The sequence below is a fragment of the Sinocyclocheilus anshuiensis genome, unplaced genomic scaffold, assembly GCF_001515605.1.
Source record: "Sinocyclocheilus anshuiensis isolate Anshui unplaced genomic scaffold, SAMN03320099.WGS_v1.1 scaffold637, whole genome shotgun sequence".
NCBI lineage: Eukaryota > Metazoa > Chordata > Actinopteri > Cypriniformes > Cyprinidae > Sinocyclocheilus > Sinocyclocheilus anshuiensis.
Genome location: NW_015539816.1, coordinates 1,353,322 through 1,368,052, shown reverse-complemented (window position 1 = coordinate 1,368,052; position 14,731 = coordinate 1,353,322). Strand labels below are relative to the sequence as shown.

Genomic DNA, 14,731 nt, shown 5'->3' with positions numbered 1-14,731 from the left:
ATATATAATTAGATGAAAATTTGAATGAAAATTAAAAAAATATTGCCTTGCAACTAATTTAATTTAAGTTTAAATTAAAGCACTAAAATGAATAAAACTAAAACTGAAAAATAAATTAAAGCTATATAGAAATATATGAAGAACAAAAAACTAATACAAATGACAAAAGCACATAAAAAGTTGCTCAAATTGAAACTAAACAAAATAAAAACTGAAAACATAAAAATAAAAGCTGATTCAAAATATTAATAAATCCTATAATAGTATATAGAAATAATGCTAAAATAAAACACTGGTCTATAAATAGGCAGTCTTATACCCTCGACTGCTGCAGGATCCAGGCCGAGAGGTTGAAACTTCTGTTTCCAGAGCGCCATTCCTTTGACCTCGCTCAGATGATACAGCAGCGCCTCAGAGCCACTGTGTGCACAGCAAACACTCAATGCACATGCCGCTCTCTAACATACTCTATCTAGTGCTGGTTAAAGGGCTAGTGAATGATACACACCTCTGCAAGTGACTGATAACAAGTTTCTGGATGCTGGAATAAGAAGAATCAATGGACTGACCCAGCATCTTCAAGCCCTGAGCAAATAAACAACCAAATAATGAATGAAGAAGTTGGTAATAATAGCATGACTACTGACAGTGGCTAACTTATGCAGTCAACCTAATTCCAGGTAGATTTACCTTGACTGTGAGTTGATTCATAAGAAGAGCCTGAAGTTCAGGGCTGAAAAAGAAGTTTTCGACTCCGAAATCAGAATATATATACAATTCTACAAAAGTAACCTCTTATTATGTCATTATCTGGTTTGGTTATGCTAAGGAATAGCTACAACACATTATTAGGTATGCTAAGCAGTTTTCTTATTCTGACTGTAGCTATAAATTTAAGAACATATGGTGCCCCCTGCTGGCAATTTAGAGTAAACACAAGCATATTTCATTTTATCTAAATCATTTTATATTAAATATTACTTTAAAATATAAGAGAAATTTATATTAAATATTAATTATTTTTATATTATTTTACATAAAATATTACTAGTGTGATTTTACAAACATTACAAAATTTGCCACAAACACCACTCTTCAACAGCTCACTCACTGCCACAATTACCACTGTGATATGACGATATGTACTCTTCAAAAACCTAGTGTGACTATCATTTATGAATTATGTACCTGGCATGGCCCCATAACAATAGCTCCAGGAACTCATCTTGAACCTGAGTGCTTGTGTTCTTTTCCTGTAAAACAACAATGCAGTTCAACCATCAACTGTCTCTTAGAACTCTAATAAACAACAAACAGAGCCATTTACCATGGCTTCAATGGATCAGTTCACTCCTGCACTTCTATGTACTTTCAGGGTGAGGCATTTCAATGCTCTAATGAATGCCATCCTGTTTGATGTCTTTTATAGGCTTGTTTGTGATTGCCTTGCTTGTGATGAACTCTAACCTGAACAAACTTAGTGAGGCGGAGGTCCATCTGCATAAGAATGTCCTCCCAAGCTTCACACGTACAGGTGAGAGAGAGACGCAGATACTAAACAACAGAGAAAGAGAATGAAAGATGTGTGAATAAAGACAGGGTTACAGCTTGTATCAGTAAGACGCCCATGAAGACACTTACCTGCAGCAGTGTGGAAATGTGTGTAAACTTGCGTGCCATCTTGGTCAACTCAGGCAAACATGAAGACAGCAGTCCAGTGTCCAGCTGCAACACAGTCACAGTCAACTAATGATATCAACCTCATACATTCCATTCAGTGCAGAGATGCCACATGTAACCTGGTAGTATAAGGTTATGTGTGACTCAATCTGTTTGCACTTTGTTTACTTTGACATCAACCTTCAATAAATAACAGCTACATAAAATTATATTACTGATATAATTTGCTGAAGTTCAGTTGCTGTTGTTTCAGCACTTGTAGACGGAAATGTTACATTTGTCAGATTAACAAAAGATAAAGTAACTGAACCATCATTTTGATGTTTTTTAGGGGCATGAAGTTCAAAATGTGACCTGACATTATAATGGGAAAAAAAACCTCTCCAAAAATGTAATTATATTTATTAATTCATCTATGAATGTAGTCACAGTCACATGTAATGAAGGTATAAGGACAAATATATTGTAACTCTGACTTCATAGTTTCAACACAAGATTTTTTAGAGCCATTATATTTAAATTGTTCTTAAAAATGGTATAAAGGTTTTTTTTAAACCATATGACACCAACATTAACACATGAGTACATTTCTAAAAATTTGGCACGTTTTTAAAACTTTTTTTCTTTATCGTGGGCACTCTAATTTGTGACTGACCCATAAAGCAAAGCACAGTACTGATAATGACAATGTTGGGATAAAAATAATGTTTTCAGACTTTACCTGTATGTAATGTATCTCAGGGTTGTCTTCTGTGGATCTAATCTCTGTAATAACAGAGAGGGACTTGAGGTCACTAGACAGACCAAGACTACGGCATGTCCCTGAGATCTGAGAGACACATAAACATGTGTTACTAACTTTCTTTTTCTTTTACAAAAACTTTATTTATATTATTTTTATTCCATTTTTATAAATGAAAATTTGATATCCTACTCCACTCAGCATAGCAATCTTATACAGTCCATACGCATACAGCTCCACAAATCCAGACAGTCCTCCCACCACCAGGATACTGAGCCTGCAAAGACACATCACACATTACATAAAAGGCACAATACAATTTCAGAAAAGTATCAACCAAGCAGGTCAACAAATACAACACTGACCTCACTTCCCCCAAAAGGTTTGTGACTTCATCTGATTTCTCTTCACTGCAAGAGAAACAAAATAACACATAATAATCAACCAGAGCAGACACATGCCGCATACAGATGACCAATCATAAAGAGTATGACAAAGAAAAAGATCGATAATCAGCATATTAAGCACATAAAATGCCCTCTTACCTAAATATCTTTGATGTGGTGCTGTAGCTGAACACAAACACAGCCCAAAAGGAAAATGGAAAAGCATTAAAAACTCTCATTCAGTCATCTGGTAGACAAACCAAAGCTCAGAGTCTCACCTCTTAGGTAAAGAGGGTAACTTTGGAAGAAAATGGCTGGACTCATCTTCGGACTCGCTGAATGAGGACAATGTGCTAGAGAGAAAAAACATAAACCAGATTAATGAAACCAAGTCATCAATAGAGAAAGAAAATGGATCCTCTTTATATAAAACCCCCCACCTGCTGTCATCTTGCACCTCCATCCAGTGCATGCAGGATGCTGGGTATTCAACAGGGAACAGGTGGAGGATTTCTGCCTTCTCTGCATCACACAGCACCACCTGCTTTGTGTCTCCCACACTGAATGCCAGGACTGCAGACAACAGTAATATAACATTGGTAGATACTTCAGAATATGGCTGAAATTGTAAGTTTTTTTAGTTATGTAACATAAACAACAGGACATTAATTATTGCTTAAAAGCTAGGTTTTTATTTGTCAAATATGCAATGAATCAGAAGCAGCACATTTTTGACAATTAAATTGGTTCTACAAGAGATCTTTACTTTGCAATTTCTGTATTGCATTAGTTTTGAATATTTCTCATAGGGATTTAATCATTTTTGACTTTTCAGTCTGAGTTCTGAGTCTTTTTTGGCTCATTTTATCTGTAAAAGAAAACCTGCCTAATAATTCTACACACCTGAATATAAGGAGTTTTTCACTTCCAGCCTTCATGGACAATTATATATCACTTATAAATGATTAAATACAAAATTAATAGTAGTTATTAAGATTCATGTGGTTTGGAATTGGTCAAATGTGCTTGGAAAAAAATATGATCAGAATATCAACGTGCCTAATAATTATGCACGAAGTGTACATAAATATTTATGTAAAAATAGTAAAAAAAATAACAATGATAACAAGCACAAGACAACATAGTTGTATGTACATTTATTAGAAAAAAATAATAAAACTAATATATAATACTAAATAGCAATAAAAAAAGTGTATATTTTCAACACATTTGGGTCATTAGGACTTGGACATTTTATAAGTTAGAAATTATATAAGAAGAAGCCAAAAAATGAACAAATTATATGAATGCTGTATTCATGAATGAATTAATAAAAGTAAAGTACACTTCAGTAAGACTGCAGTGCAGTGATATGTCTCAATGTCATTTTAATATCAATATATATCATTATAGTTTTTATTTGATATATTTTCCATTTCATTTTATTTTTAAGCTAATTTTAGTTATTTCACTGTGTTTTGTCATTTTATTTATGTCCAATTTTTTTTTACAAATATTTATCTCAGTTTTACTTATTTTAGTACTTATAGATTAAATAAAACAGTATTTATCTCTCTATCTATCTATTAACATTTATTTTATTTCAAGTAACATTTTTAATGGTTTAGGTAACTATCATAATCCTGATACAAATACAAATAAGGCAATGAAATTATATTTGAGTTTACCTTTCCCATCAGGTCTCCAGGCCAGTGATGTGATCTCTTTTCCGGTGTTCTCATTGGGCAGTAAACTCCAGACCCGCTGAAAGTTGGCAAGCCGATGCAGGAGAAGCTGTAATGACAGAATAGTCTAATGAACCTCCATTACAATCCTATAGGTAAGGATCTATTGAGAGTCTGGTTTAACAGATGACAGGTATGTGTACATCTAAAACACCCAACCTCTCCTGAAGTGTTAGCCAGGGCGATCAGATCTCTGTTAGGTGACCAGGCCATGTACAGAATGGGGTTGGGGAGCTGTTTCTCCCCGACCTGGCGAAAAGCAGGCATTGCTGAACCCTGCAGAAGGAAAGAAGTCCATTAGTGCGGACACCATCAGTACTGATAACTTGTATCATAGTCTTACAGAGCATTGATCAGTCCAGGATCAGACTGCTGTTATCTGCTGCTTGAGTGACAGACAGCAGTTATGATGAACGCAGATCAATCTATTAACTGAAACTTTCCATGCCCTACAGTCGTTTATGACAAAAAATAGTTAACTAGAGTGACTATTTCTCCAATGCTGCACAACATTCGCCTGATTTTAAGACTTCACGCACTTACTAGATAAACGACGACTAATGATAAACTCCACAATCAAGCTCGTCTTCTAAATTATATACGTACAGAGAAGTTGATTTAAAACATTAATATATTCTTATTTGTACTGTAAACACATTCATAATTCATAAAGATAGAGCATAGCAGTGCGACCAATGAAACGTGATTCTGACCGCCAATGACATGATGACTACGGAACAACAAATGGGTCAACATGCATTTAAAAAACGCGAAACGAGCAAGAGTGAGCATCACGAAACCTGTCAACTACGACGAGTTCGGTTCGGTTTATCAGCAAAATAAATATGAAAAAATTCGCATAAAGAAAGAGATCATTATTTTCAGAAGCACCAAGATTTTCTGTAACGATTCTTATTATTGTAAATAAATGATACAGATTATGAGCGTGTCATATGCAATGTTTGGCCACCTGTTGAAATAGGTATGTTTTGACGCTGGGATGCTGGTTTATGCTGGTCCTTTGCTGGTTTATGCTGGTTCTTTTGCTGGTTTATATGCTGGTCATGTGCTGGCAAAGGACCAGCATAAACCAGCAAAGGACCAGCATAAACCAGCATCCCAGCGTCAAAACATACCTAACCAGCATATGCTGGTTTTTAGTGTTTTTTATTTTATTTATATTTTTTTTTGCCTTAATAGCTTTTTAAAACACTTTTCACTTTCTAGCTACTTTATTTAGCTGATCTACTAATCCCTAACACTGGATATAAATGCATCACAGGACAATTCAGTATTTTTTTCTGTCATCATCAACATTTCCACTGCAGTTACATTTCCAGATCAAATTATGAATTGGAAATAATTTACTATACAAATAATATGTTCAATGGAAATGATGGTGGTGTGGAAGGACCAACATCAGGACCAAAAAAAAAAAAAAAGAAGGCAAGTGAATGGAATAAAATGGCAAGGTCCTTTGTGTTGCTAAGGCAAATTTCAGAGCTAGCATATCCTAAATAGCCTACACAATATTTTCACTCCTTTTGTATAATTTGACAAAATTACAAACTGGGAATGATTGATAATTTTACACAAGTAATATTTTTCTTTTCTACCTATATATATTTATCATTAATAATAATAGATGTATCAGGCAAAATTATTGGTGGAAAACACTACAGAAGTTTACTTAATCCATTTGCATTGGCATAGTTGGCATAGCATTGCTGAAACTGGGCAGGAGTTCTCCAGTTCCCAGCATGCTTTGCATATACTGACTGGGAGTAGCTAAATGTTGAAAATGTTTTTGCACAAGGTAAAAAAAATGGAGGGAACATGTTATGTTGGCATTTTGAAGAGTTCTTGTTGGTTGAATTTTTTTTGTTTTAAATGCACATGGCTTAATCACAGATTTTCATATTCATTTCATAAGCTGTATGAGTTTATTGCAAAGAAACCAGTGACCACTTTCCCTAGTTTATAGATTTTCCAAGAACAACAACACATGGTTGATTTCTTTTTTTAAATTGATCTGACTAGAAATGGAGAAATTGTTGGCCTAAATAAGCTACAATATGGACCAGACCTTTGATTGTCCTGTCTAAGGTCTGGATATACAAGGTTTACTCAGAACGCAGTTATTGATTGCAAATTAGACAACATTTTCAAGCTTTTTAATATATCCTTTATTTAACATACATACATACATACTGTACATGCATACATACTGTACATACATACATAAAACAGTTTTTATAAAAAAGTTCTGAATATTTTCTTAATTGTACATTTGTGAGAATAGTAGCTAAGAGTTTTTAAATTATTCTAAATGATTTTAAATGAGATGTTCAGTAACACATTTGAAAATTAACTGGCAGTTTAAAAATGCATGGGGTATTCTGCCAATCTGAGACGTCACAGGTAGAGAATCTTTCTAGTATAATTTTTCACTCACTGGTGTGACTGACTGAGATTGTAGAGTAATGCTCTGAATCAGTCAGTGGTCTGTTTGTTCTGTGACAGCACTTTGAGTGATAGATCTTCTTGTTCCTGTCATTGAGGCTCAACTGTAATCAGTGCATTGATTGTTGAGAAACAGGAATAGCTCTGTGCTGTCGGTGTTTATGAAGTGAACGTGATAAGTGTCCTGAAATAGACTCCTACTGCACCACTTATGACCCCATCTGCCGTCTGTCTCAAACACCTCTCCTAAACCAGTGACGTGCCTCTCGTTTTTTCATGATAAAGAAACGATCTACCCAATTAAAATTATGTTATTATTTACTCGTTGTTATGCCAAACAAGACAAAAGAAACATAGGACAGAGAAAAGACCCACAACTCCATGAAGAAAGAAACACATCTTTTCTAATTTTCTGGCATAGAGAAGTTCAGAAAAACTGGAACCTTCTGACGAGGACGGATATTTGCAAAAACTGACTTAAGGTAAATGACTGTTTTTTATATAGGCCTATATATACATAATGTCATTGACTTTTTGCTTTTGTCTGTAAGCAGAAGATTCCATGTGAGTTGTTTCATTCTGCTTATTCAAGACTATAAATTTAAGTAAATTATAGATTCAGAATGGCTCTCAATGAATGGTCATCTGAGATATTTGGTTTCAGCTTTACATTCACTTCACTATTTCATTCAATTTCATCCAGCATCAGATTAATAGTTCTACACTTTTACAAATAATTCTGATAAAGAGCATTCTACTGTTTGCGTCAGAGATGGAAAAACAAGCATGTCAGTCTGTCAGTCTTGGCTTTCACAATTGTTTGGCATGTCACATTCATATTCCGCTATCTATAATTCATCAATACAGAATAAAGAGGCCATAATTTCCACATGAATAACGTAGAAGCAGTGTGTGTGCGCTTATGTGTAAAAAAAGGACTCTTGGTGGGGAGGTGGTTGCTGCTGTGAAATGCAGCCCTTGAGGATTAAAAATAACAACAGCTGGCCTTCAGGACGCCATGACAGGAGAAAGTCACACTGTCACGTCCCTTCAAATACACACATGCCCGCACACCTTTACATACAACACCTGGTCACTTTACATAAACATTGTGTAAACAAAGTCGGCTATAACAAAACCTGGAGACATGGTTATTATACAGTACTGTATAACATCAATTAATAGGCGATAAGTAATAAATATACATGTGTAAACAAACATTTACAGTGGAAATGTAGTCATAAAGTTAGCAGGGACACATTAATGTGTCTCAGACATGTGCATGGAGCGTTCACACACACCAGCCAGTTCCCAGTTCTGCACGTATTCAGAGCTGAGGTGTGTTTTCTCAGAGACCTGATCTGTTGGTTGAGGGGTTTCGCTATGCTGCAGACACTGTCTCATATTAATGTTTCACCAATGTGCGGTATGTCAGACCAAACACTTTCCCTGAATTATGGTGAAGGATCCTCTCCACAGGTTATTGAGGATACCATCATTCACTGTCAGATTTAAATGTGTTTTTCGCAAAAGTCAAATCCACATAGGGTCATAAAGCCATTTATAAATTAAAACAACAATTTTCTATGAGTTCTAAAACATTAATTTAGATTTATTCATCAACTGTACCATCTGTACTTGTGAAGTTCAGGATGTTAATATATTTAATAAGTTCCCACATTTTAAGTTTAACCTGCAACATCCTACCTATTAAGATCCCTTCATCTGATTGGGTTTGGAAGGCAGCATGGATGCATCCTTCAGTGTCTATGATATCCAACAATACTGTGTGTGAATTTGGGAGGTTGGATGAAATATTTTATTTATTTATTTTAATTTAGACTCAACTTAGACCAAGCATTGTATTCTGTAAATATTTGCTGAATCTGTTTTCATTCATAAAGCATGACATTATGGAACCTTAAAACCCTTCCTGAAACCTACACAACCTATCATCATACACAAAATACTGTTATATATTTGTATACAATGTTTTATTTATATGTTTATACATATAAAAAATCTACATATAAATATGTCATTATTTTTATTCATATACAATATCGTCCAAAAGTGGTCTGTAAGAATTTGTAATGTTTTTGAAAAGTCTCTCACTGAGTTGTTTTCCAAGACTGCATTTATTTGATCAAATGTACAGCAATTTAAACATAACAATTTAAAATAACAGTTTTCTATTTTAATATGTTTTGAAATGTAATTTATTCCTATGGTGGCAAAGCTGAATTTTCAGCAGCCATTACTCCAGTGCAGGGTGAAGGCTCTGGAAAAATAGATATAGATTGATGTAGGGACAGTGAAGAGTAGATGATAGACAAGGGAATAAAAGAGATAAAGTCAGCATGAGTGTTAAATTGCACCCATGCCTTGTTGGGCCTCATGACAAGCCTTTGTTAATGCCGGACAGCTGTGCCCAAAATATGCCAGCCTGAGTCATCATACGACAACTGCCCATGATCAGTCTCCGGTGTGAGTGTGTTTACACTAATTTAAGTGCATGAATGTGGTATATATTGCAGAAATTGCTTGTCTTTAGGACTATGATTCTGATATATCTGATCTTTATAAAAAAAATAATAATAATAATACTAGGGTCCGCAATTTTTTCATACCTTTCTCTTTGGTGATTTGTGTATTGCAGGATGCAGGACGGGAGATGGAATGACACACTCCCCCTCTCTCTGCTGATGAAAGAGGCATGTCCTCCAGGGGGCGTGTCCTTGGAGGGGGATGGGGGCATGCTTTCGTTGCCACCTCTTGATGGCGAGGTTTACTTGGACTCAATGGCTGAGCTAGAGAGTGGGGACGGGGACTTTCCAGAACTTTCTGCTTTCCTGAGCCAGGATGAGATCAGCCTCAGTCTGGACCTGGCTCGAGAAGCCATGAGTGACGCAGGTGACCCAAATGACCAAGATGAACACCCCGTTCCCACAGAGCACCTGCCCCTTTACTCAGAAACCAAAGACCCCATTCTCCCAGATTCAGCATCTCAGTCAACTGACGCCACATCAGGTAAAGTCACATCCAATCAGAGCATGCCGCTCAGCAGGCCTAACCAGCTCTGCACTGCTCCTGAATCACCCGAAAAGTTTGTCTGTCAAAAATCCATCACACCAGTATATAAGCAGGACCGTCCCCGGCTGGTCCACGGAGGCCTGGAGCTTAACGAACGAGCTGCTTCAGCTACTGAGTTCTGCAGCCGAGCTGCTACCTTCATTGAAGAGCTCTCTTCCATCTTCAAAGGCTCCACACGTGTGGACCTGCAAGGTGATGAAGACTCCTCTTCACCTGACAGTGGCTACTTGTCTCCAAGGAGCCAGCGGCTGGCCATGCTGCAGGCTCAGCCACCTTCATCATCTTCATCTTTCTCTGAGCCCCAGCAGGAAGGTATGCACCAGGTTCGGGCTGATGTTGGGTCAGATGAGCATCAGGGCCGAGGGGTTAGTCTAGATGGACCCAAGAGTCCTCCACGCTTCACCCAGAAACTGAAGAGCCAGGAGGTGGCAGAAGGAAGCCCTATCCGCCTTGAATGCAGAGTGACTGGAAACCCCCTTCCACTAGTCAGGTAGGATAACCTGGTTTATGCTGCTCAGGTTTTGCCAGTACCCCTTAACTTTGGGTTGTGTTGTTGTCTAAAATGAACCTAATAGATTCTATGAAAGAGATTGTGGAATATCAGTATTGAAGTTTAGGTGTAGCTTAGTTTACTATAGAGGGTAACAGCTAGTGCCTTCCCACTTTTACATCAGCCTTGGTTCCAGAAAAAATGCTCTTCATTTTTTCATAGGGATTTAAAAAAAAGTCTTTGTGAAAGAGTTAAAAGCCATGAACCAAATCAACCAGCTACAATGTGAATCACATTACAAACTTTGATTTGAAGCAAAAAACGTAGGGCTGGGTAAAATATATCGATATCTCGATTTTAATCGATTCTCATTTTTACAAAACGATTCTTAAATCCCAAGAATCGATTATTCTAGCCTGTTTTCAGTTAATGAATTGAACATTGAAGCGCACCTCCCATCCAATAAATCGCAATAAGCATTGTGCGTTGGTACTTTTAATATGAAACAAAGTCTCAGATTTCAATTTATGTCCATTGTATTGCAGTATTCAAACAATAAATGCCGTTTTGGCGCTGTTTAATGTGGAGTGACAGATCGCTGTAGCGCCTCAGTTCAACAGACGCGGCAGCGCGAGGCGCACGTGAACTGATCATGTCCTCCACATTAATACCAGCTTCGGCACAAAATAAACATGACTAAACCTCTGAAGGTAAGTTAAAAGAAAGAGTACAACTTTACAATCCGTATCCTGTCTCATGTAATCGCTCAATCAGTGTTTCAGCCGCGCAAAGACATCAATATAACGGCTTGTAAACAATTTATGATGTAACATCACATTTACCTCAGAAAGCATATTTGGTGACTATAAACTCCTTAGTCAGCCAGAAAAATAAACTGTAGAGAGGATCATTTTTTTTTACCGTTCTTTCATGTTTTATTTGAGTAAATCCGTCCAAGTTTTTATGACAGATTGTGTATATTTAAAAAAAACTAACTGAAGTAGCTAATTGTAACTTAATTATTATAAAACTGACTCTCATGTATATTTTACAGCATTAGTTGAGAGATGTTTTTTTCCTTGAGAAAATTCGGCATGTACTGTACCTGAAAGGCTATGTCAGGGGTTCCCAAACTTTTCAGCCCACGACCCCCAAAATAACAGTGCCAGTACCTCGGCACCCCTACTTTCCTCTGAGGGTTTTAAAGTATACAAACGTTTTGCACAACGGCGCACATGCACTTATAGCATAATGACAACACAAAGGAACACAACAGTCTAACAACAATATTATTTTATAGTAATTTACTCATTACTTACATTTCAACATTAATCTTACCCAATGAGTTGGGTGGGCAACGTACTGGAGTACAAAACTCCACGTTCGAGTTTTATTTTTAATTCAACTTGTAATTTTTTATTTATAGGTAAAATATGCTATTTCTAATCTTTTAAAAAATTATTTGATTTCTGGAAATCATCTTGCAACCCCTCCTCGTGGTCGACCCCTACTTTGGGAACCCCTGGGCTATGTAACCAAAATAATCGATATTGAATCGAATTGGTAATCGAATCAAATCGCAAGTTTGTGAATGAGAATTGAATCGAATCGTGAAGTTTGTGTCAAAACCCAGCCCTAAAAAAGTATTTGAAAATGTAAAAAAAAAGTCACATTTTCCTGTGTCTACCAGAAGATAGCATTCACATCAATCAGTGGACTATATTATTGGAGTAGGAAATAGTAAATGAGGGTATAGGGGGCAATTTGGGAAACAGCCTATGTCATTTGCAGTGCTTCATGGGAGTGGGTGGGCACTAAAGTGTTCTTCTGGCGCAATTTGCGTGTTGCGATTCTCTGATATACATATAAGCATATACCATCAATTAACAACCTTGTAGCTTACAGTAGATCTGTCTAAAGATTTATAAGTTATTGTTCAAGATCAATTCCCTTTGAATGGGATTTTTACTACCAGAACCTGACTGTCACGATGTCGATTAGTAGGCTGACCCAGAAGGCTAATTTATGTAGCAACTTGTTAGGGACTTTTTAAAGCACAAAGTGGTTTCTTGTTTGTGGTAATAATTGTGCCAATTGTGTGTAATTTAAGTAATTTGAAAGTTTCTTGAAGTAACGTTAACATGAAATACAATGTAAAAAAGAAAATGAAAATTCTCAGGGGAATGCTTGATTCTCTGCCTATTGTCAGCTCTGTTGCACTGAAGGAAACATACTGGGTAAAAAATAGAACTATGAGGAAAACTTTAGTAATTTTTGGTGAACTTATGCTTTGGTTTATTCATCAAGCCCGTGCAAGGGAGAAACTAGCTGTTCCCGTCATAGATCGCTTGCTATTATAATAAACTGCTTTGTTTACTGTGTGAATGAGATCTTACAGTAAGCAAGACAGTTATGAGGGCACTTTTGCTTGGTGATTCAGGAATTTGATATTTTTTCCTGCCAGCACTGGAAATTATAACAAACAAACAGATGCTATTTTTAGTGATGCAAGCCACTGCAGTCTTGCTGGTGCGGCGCCAAACTCAGTCCCTCCTGCAAGTGACTCCTCAGTGCTGTGTAACCTCAGAATGATTCCTGCAAATGTTCCAGAGGAACACAAACACAAAGGGAGTGTGTGAATTATTCAATGACTTTCAGGAGAGTTGACTTTTAAATAGAATTTCTGTCAGTAATTTTTGAGGTTCTTGTGCAATGTAAATCTTGATATGTTTGTGCTGTATAAAACTAAAGTGACTTATATTTTGTAGATTTACTGTCCAATACATATAATAAAACATATAAAACCTTTTGTTTTGACTTCCTTTGGGGGGTTCAAGTATTAATTAGTGTAATCAGAGCCCTTCCAAACCCCCCATAATTCAGGCACTGAACATAAACTTATCAATGGCTCTACTTTCTATAAATTTAAGCTCACTAGGCAACTTACCATTTATTTGTTGATGGTCTAAATAGATGTCATACTAGATCTACCATATTTTCTCCATTTGGGCATTGCATTATTGAAATTCATCGTTTACCTATATGCTTCCAGTGCACACATTATTGAGATGGTTGCACTAAGCAGAGATCAGCAGAGATCATCTGAGAGAGGATGTTATGTGTGTGCAGGTGATTCAGAGATATTCTTGATGGTGAACTGCTACTTGAGTGGGATGTTCCACATTGTGTGTGGGCAGTGTCTAATGTGGAAATTAGTGGTGGAAGACAGATCACAGAATGTCTGTGTGGTCCCATTACCCACCTTAAGAATCATGTTGGTGCAGCTGCTGTTCGAGTGGGGATGTTTACTTGCATTTAGTAGACGTTTTCATTCCAGTAACTGCTGGTGTCTTGGAGTTCAGTGTGTCTTGCAAAGAAGTGATGAGGACTGTGAACTCTCCAGCTCTTTTGTTAATCTGCTAGCCCTATCCCTCTCATTCAAATTAAAAATGCAACTCAACACATTCCCTTAGTGGTTTAAAAGGCCATTTTCATTACAGCTGATCCCTCCACTCCATTGATAACACTGAGAAAATATTCTTAGAACAACCAGTCGCTATCAGTCAGATGGTTTCCTTAATGTAATGCCTATTGGCATTGTTTCTACTTGCATGTAAGTTGTATGTTGTTGTTGTTTCCGCTGTCCGAAATCCTAGTGGATATTCAGAAGTGGAAATAAACAGATACTGCACTGTAAAAAATGTTCACCCCTTTCAACTTAAATTTTGTGGCTGCCTTAAAATTTTAAGTTAAATCAACTTAAAAGTACAAGTCATTTCAACTCACTAATTTAAATCTTGCCTAGTGCTGAATTGTTTTATTGAAGTTCATTTGACTTTACAATATTTGCCGTTTCAACTCAAGTTCACAGTTTTTAACATTAATTTTCTAGTTATGAAAATGTAAACTTTATTTTAGATCCAGATAAAAAAATATACTGCAACATTTGTTTGAAACATTTAAAATTTATTTTTTTCTTGCAGTGCTTATAAACAGGGTTTTACTATTAAGAACAGTACACAACCTGCCTGTGCATGCTAATGTGTGAATGCCAGTATATGTATACAACAAGGGCACAAAAGTAGCAAAACAACTGCCAAGAAACTGTCATACAAAGCTGAAAATACACTCA

The 14,731-nt window shown here is 36.4% G+C and overlaps 2 protein-coding genes across 2 annotated transcripts in view; one reads left to right on the top strand and one right to left on the bottom strand.

Annotated features, from left to right (window-relative positions):
* Positions 1–5,254, bottom strand: part of LOC107683992 (anaphase-promoting complex subunit 4-like) — a 10,239-nt gene extending 4,985 nt beyond the window's left edge. Inside the window, 15 exon segments of the mRNA XM_016480101.1 lie at positions 320–420; positions 509–585; positions 691–733; positions 1,189–1,253; positions 1,468–1,554; positions 1,642–1,725; positions 2,402–2,509; positions 2,615–2,699; positions 2,788–2,832; positions 2,968–2,994; positions 3,087–3,161; positions 3,249–3,381; positions 4,497–4,602; positions 4,713–4,829; positions 5,097–5,254. Of these exon segments, the coding sequence (XP_016335587.1) occupies positions 320–420; positions 509–585; positions 691–733; positions 1,189–1,253; positions 1,468–1,554; positions 1,642–1,725; positions 2,402–2,509; positions 2,615–2,699; positions 2,788–2,832; positions 2,968–2,994; positions 3,087–3,161; positions 3,249–3,381; positions 4,497–4,602; positions 4,713–4,820 (1,144 nt within the window). The 5' untranslated portion in view covers positions 4,821–4,829; positions 5,097–5,254.
* A 2,100-nt stretch (positions 5,255–7,354) lies between these two features.
* LOC107683982 (palladin-like) overlaps positions 7,355–14,731 on the top strand; it is a 104,567-nt gene continuing 97,190 nt past the window's right edge. Inside the window, exons 1-2 of the mRNA XM_016480088.1 lie at positions 7,355–7,498; positions 9,676–10,599. Coding sequence (XP_016335574.1) covers positions 9,677–10,599 — 923 coding nt within the window. The 5' untranslated portion in view covers positions 7,355–7,498; position 9,676. The remainder of the gene's footprint in view (positions 7,499–9,675; positions 10,600–14,731) is intronic.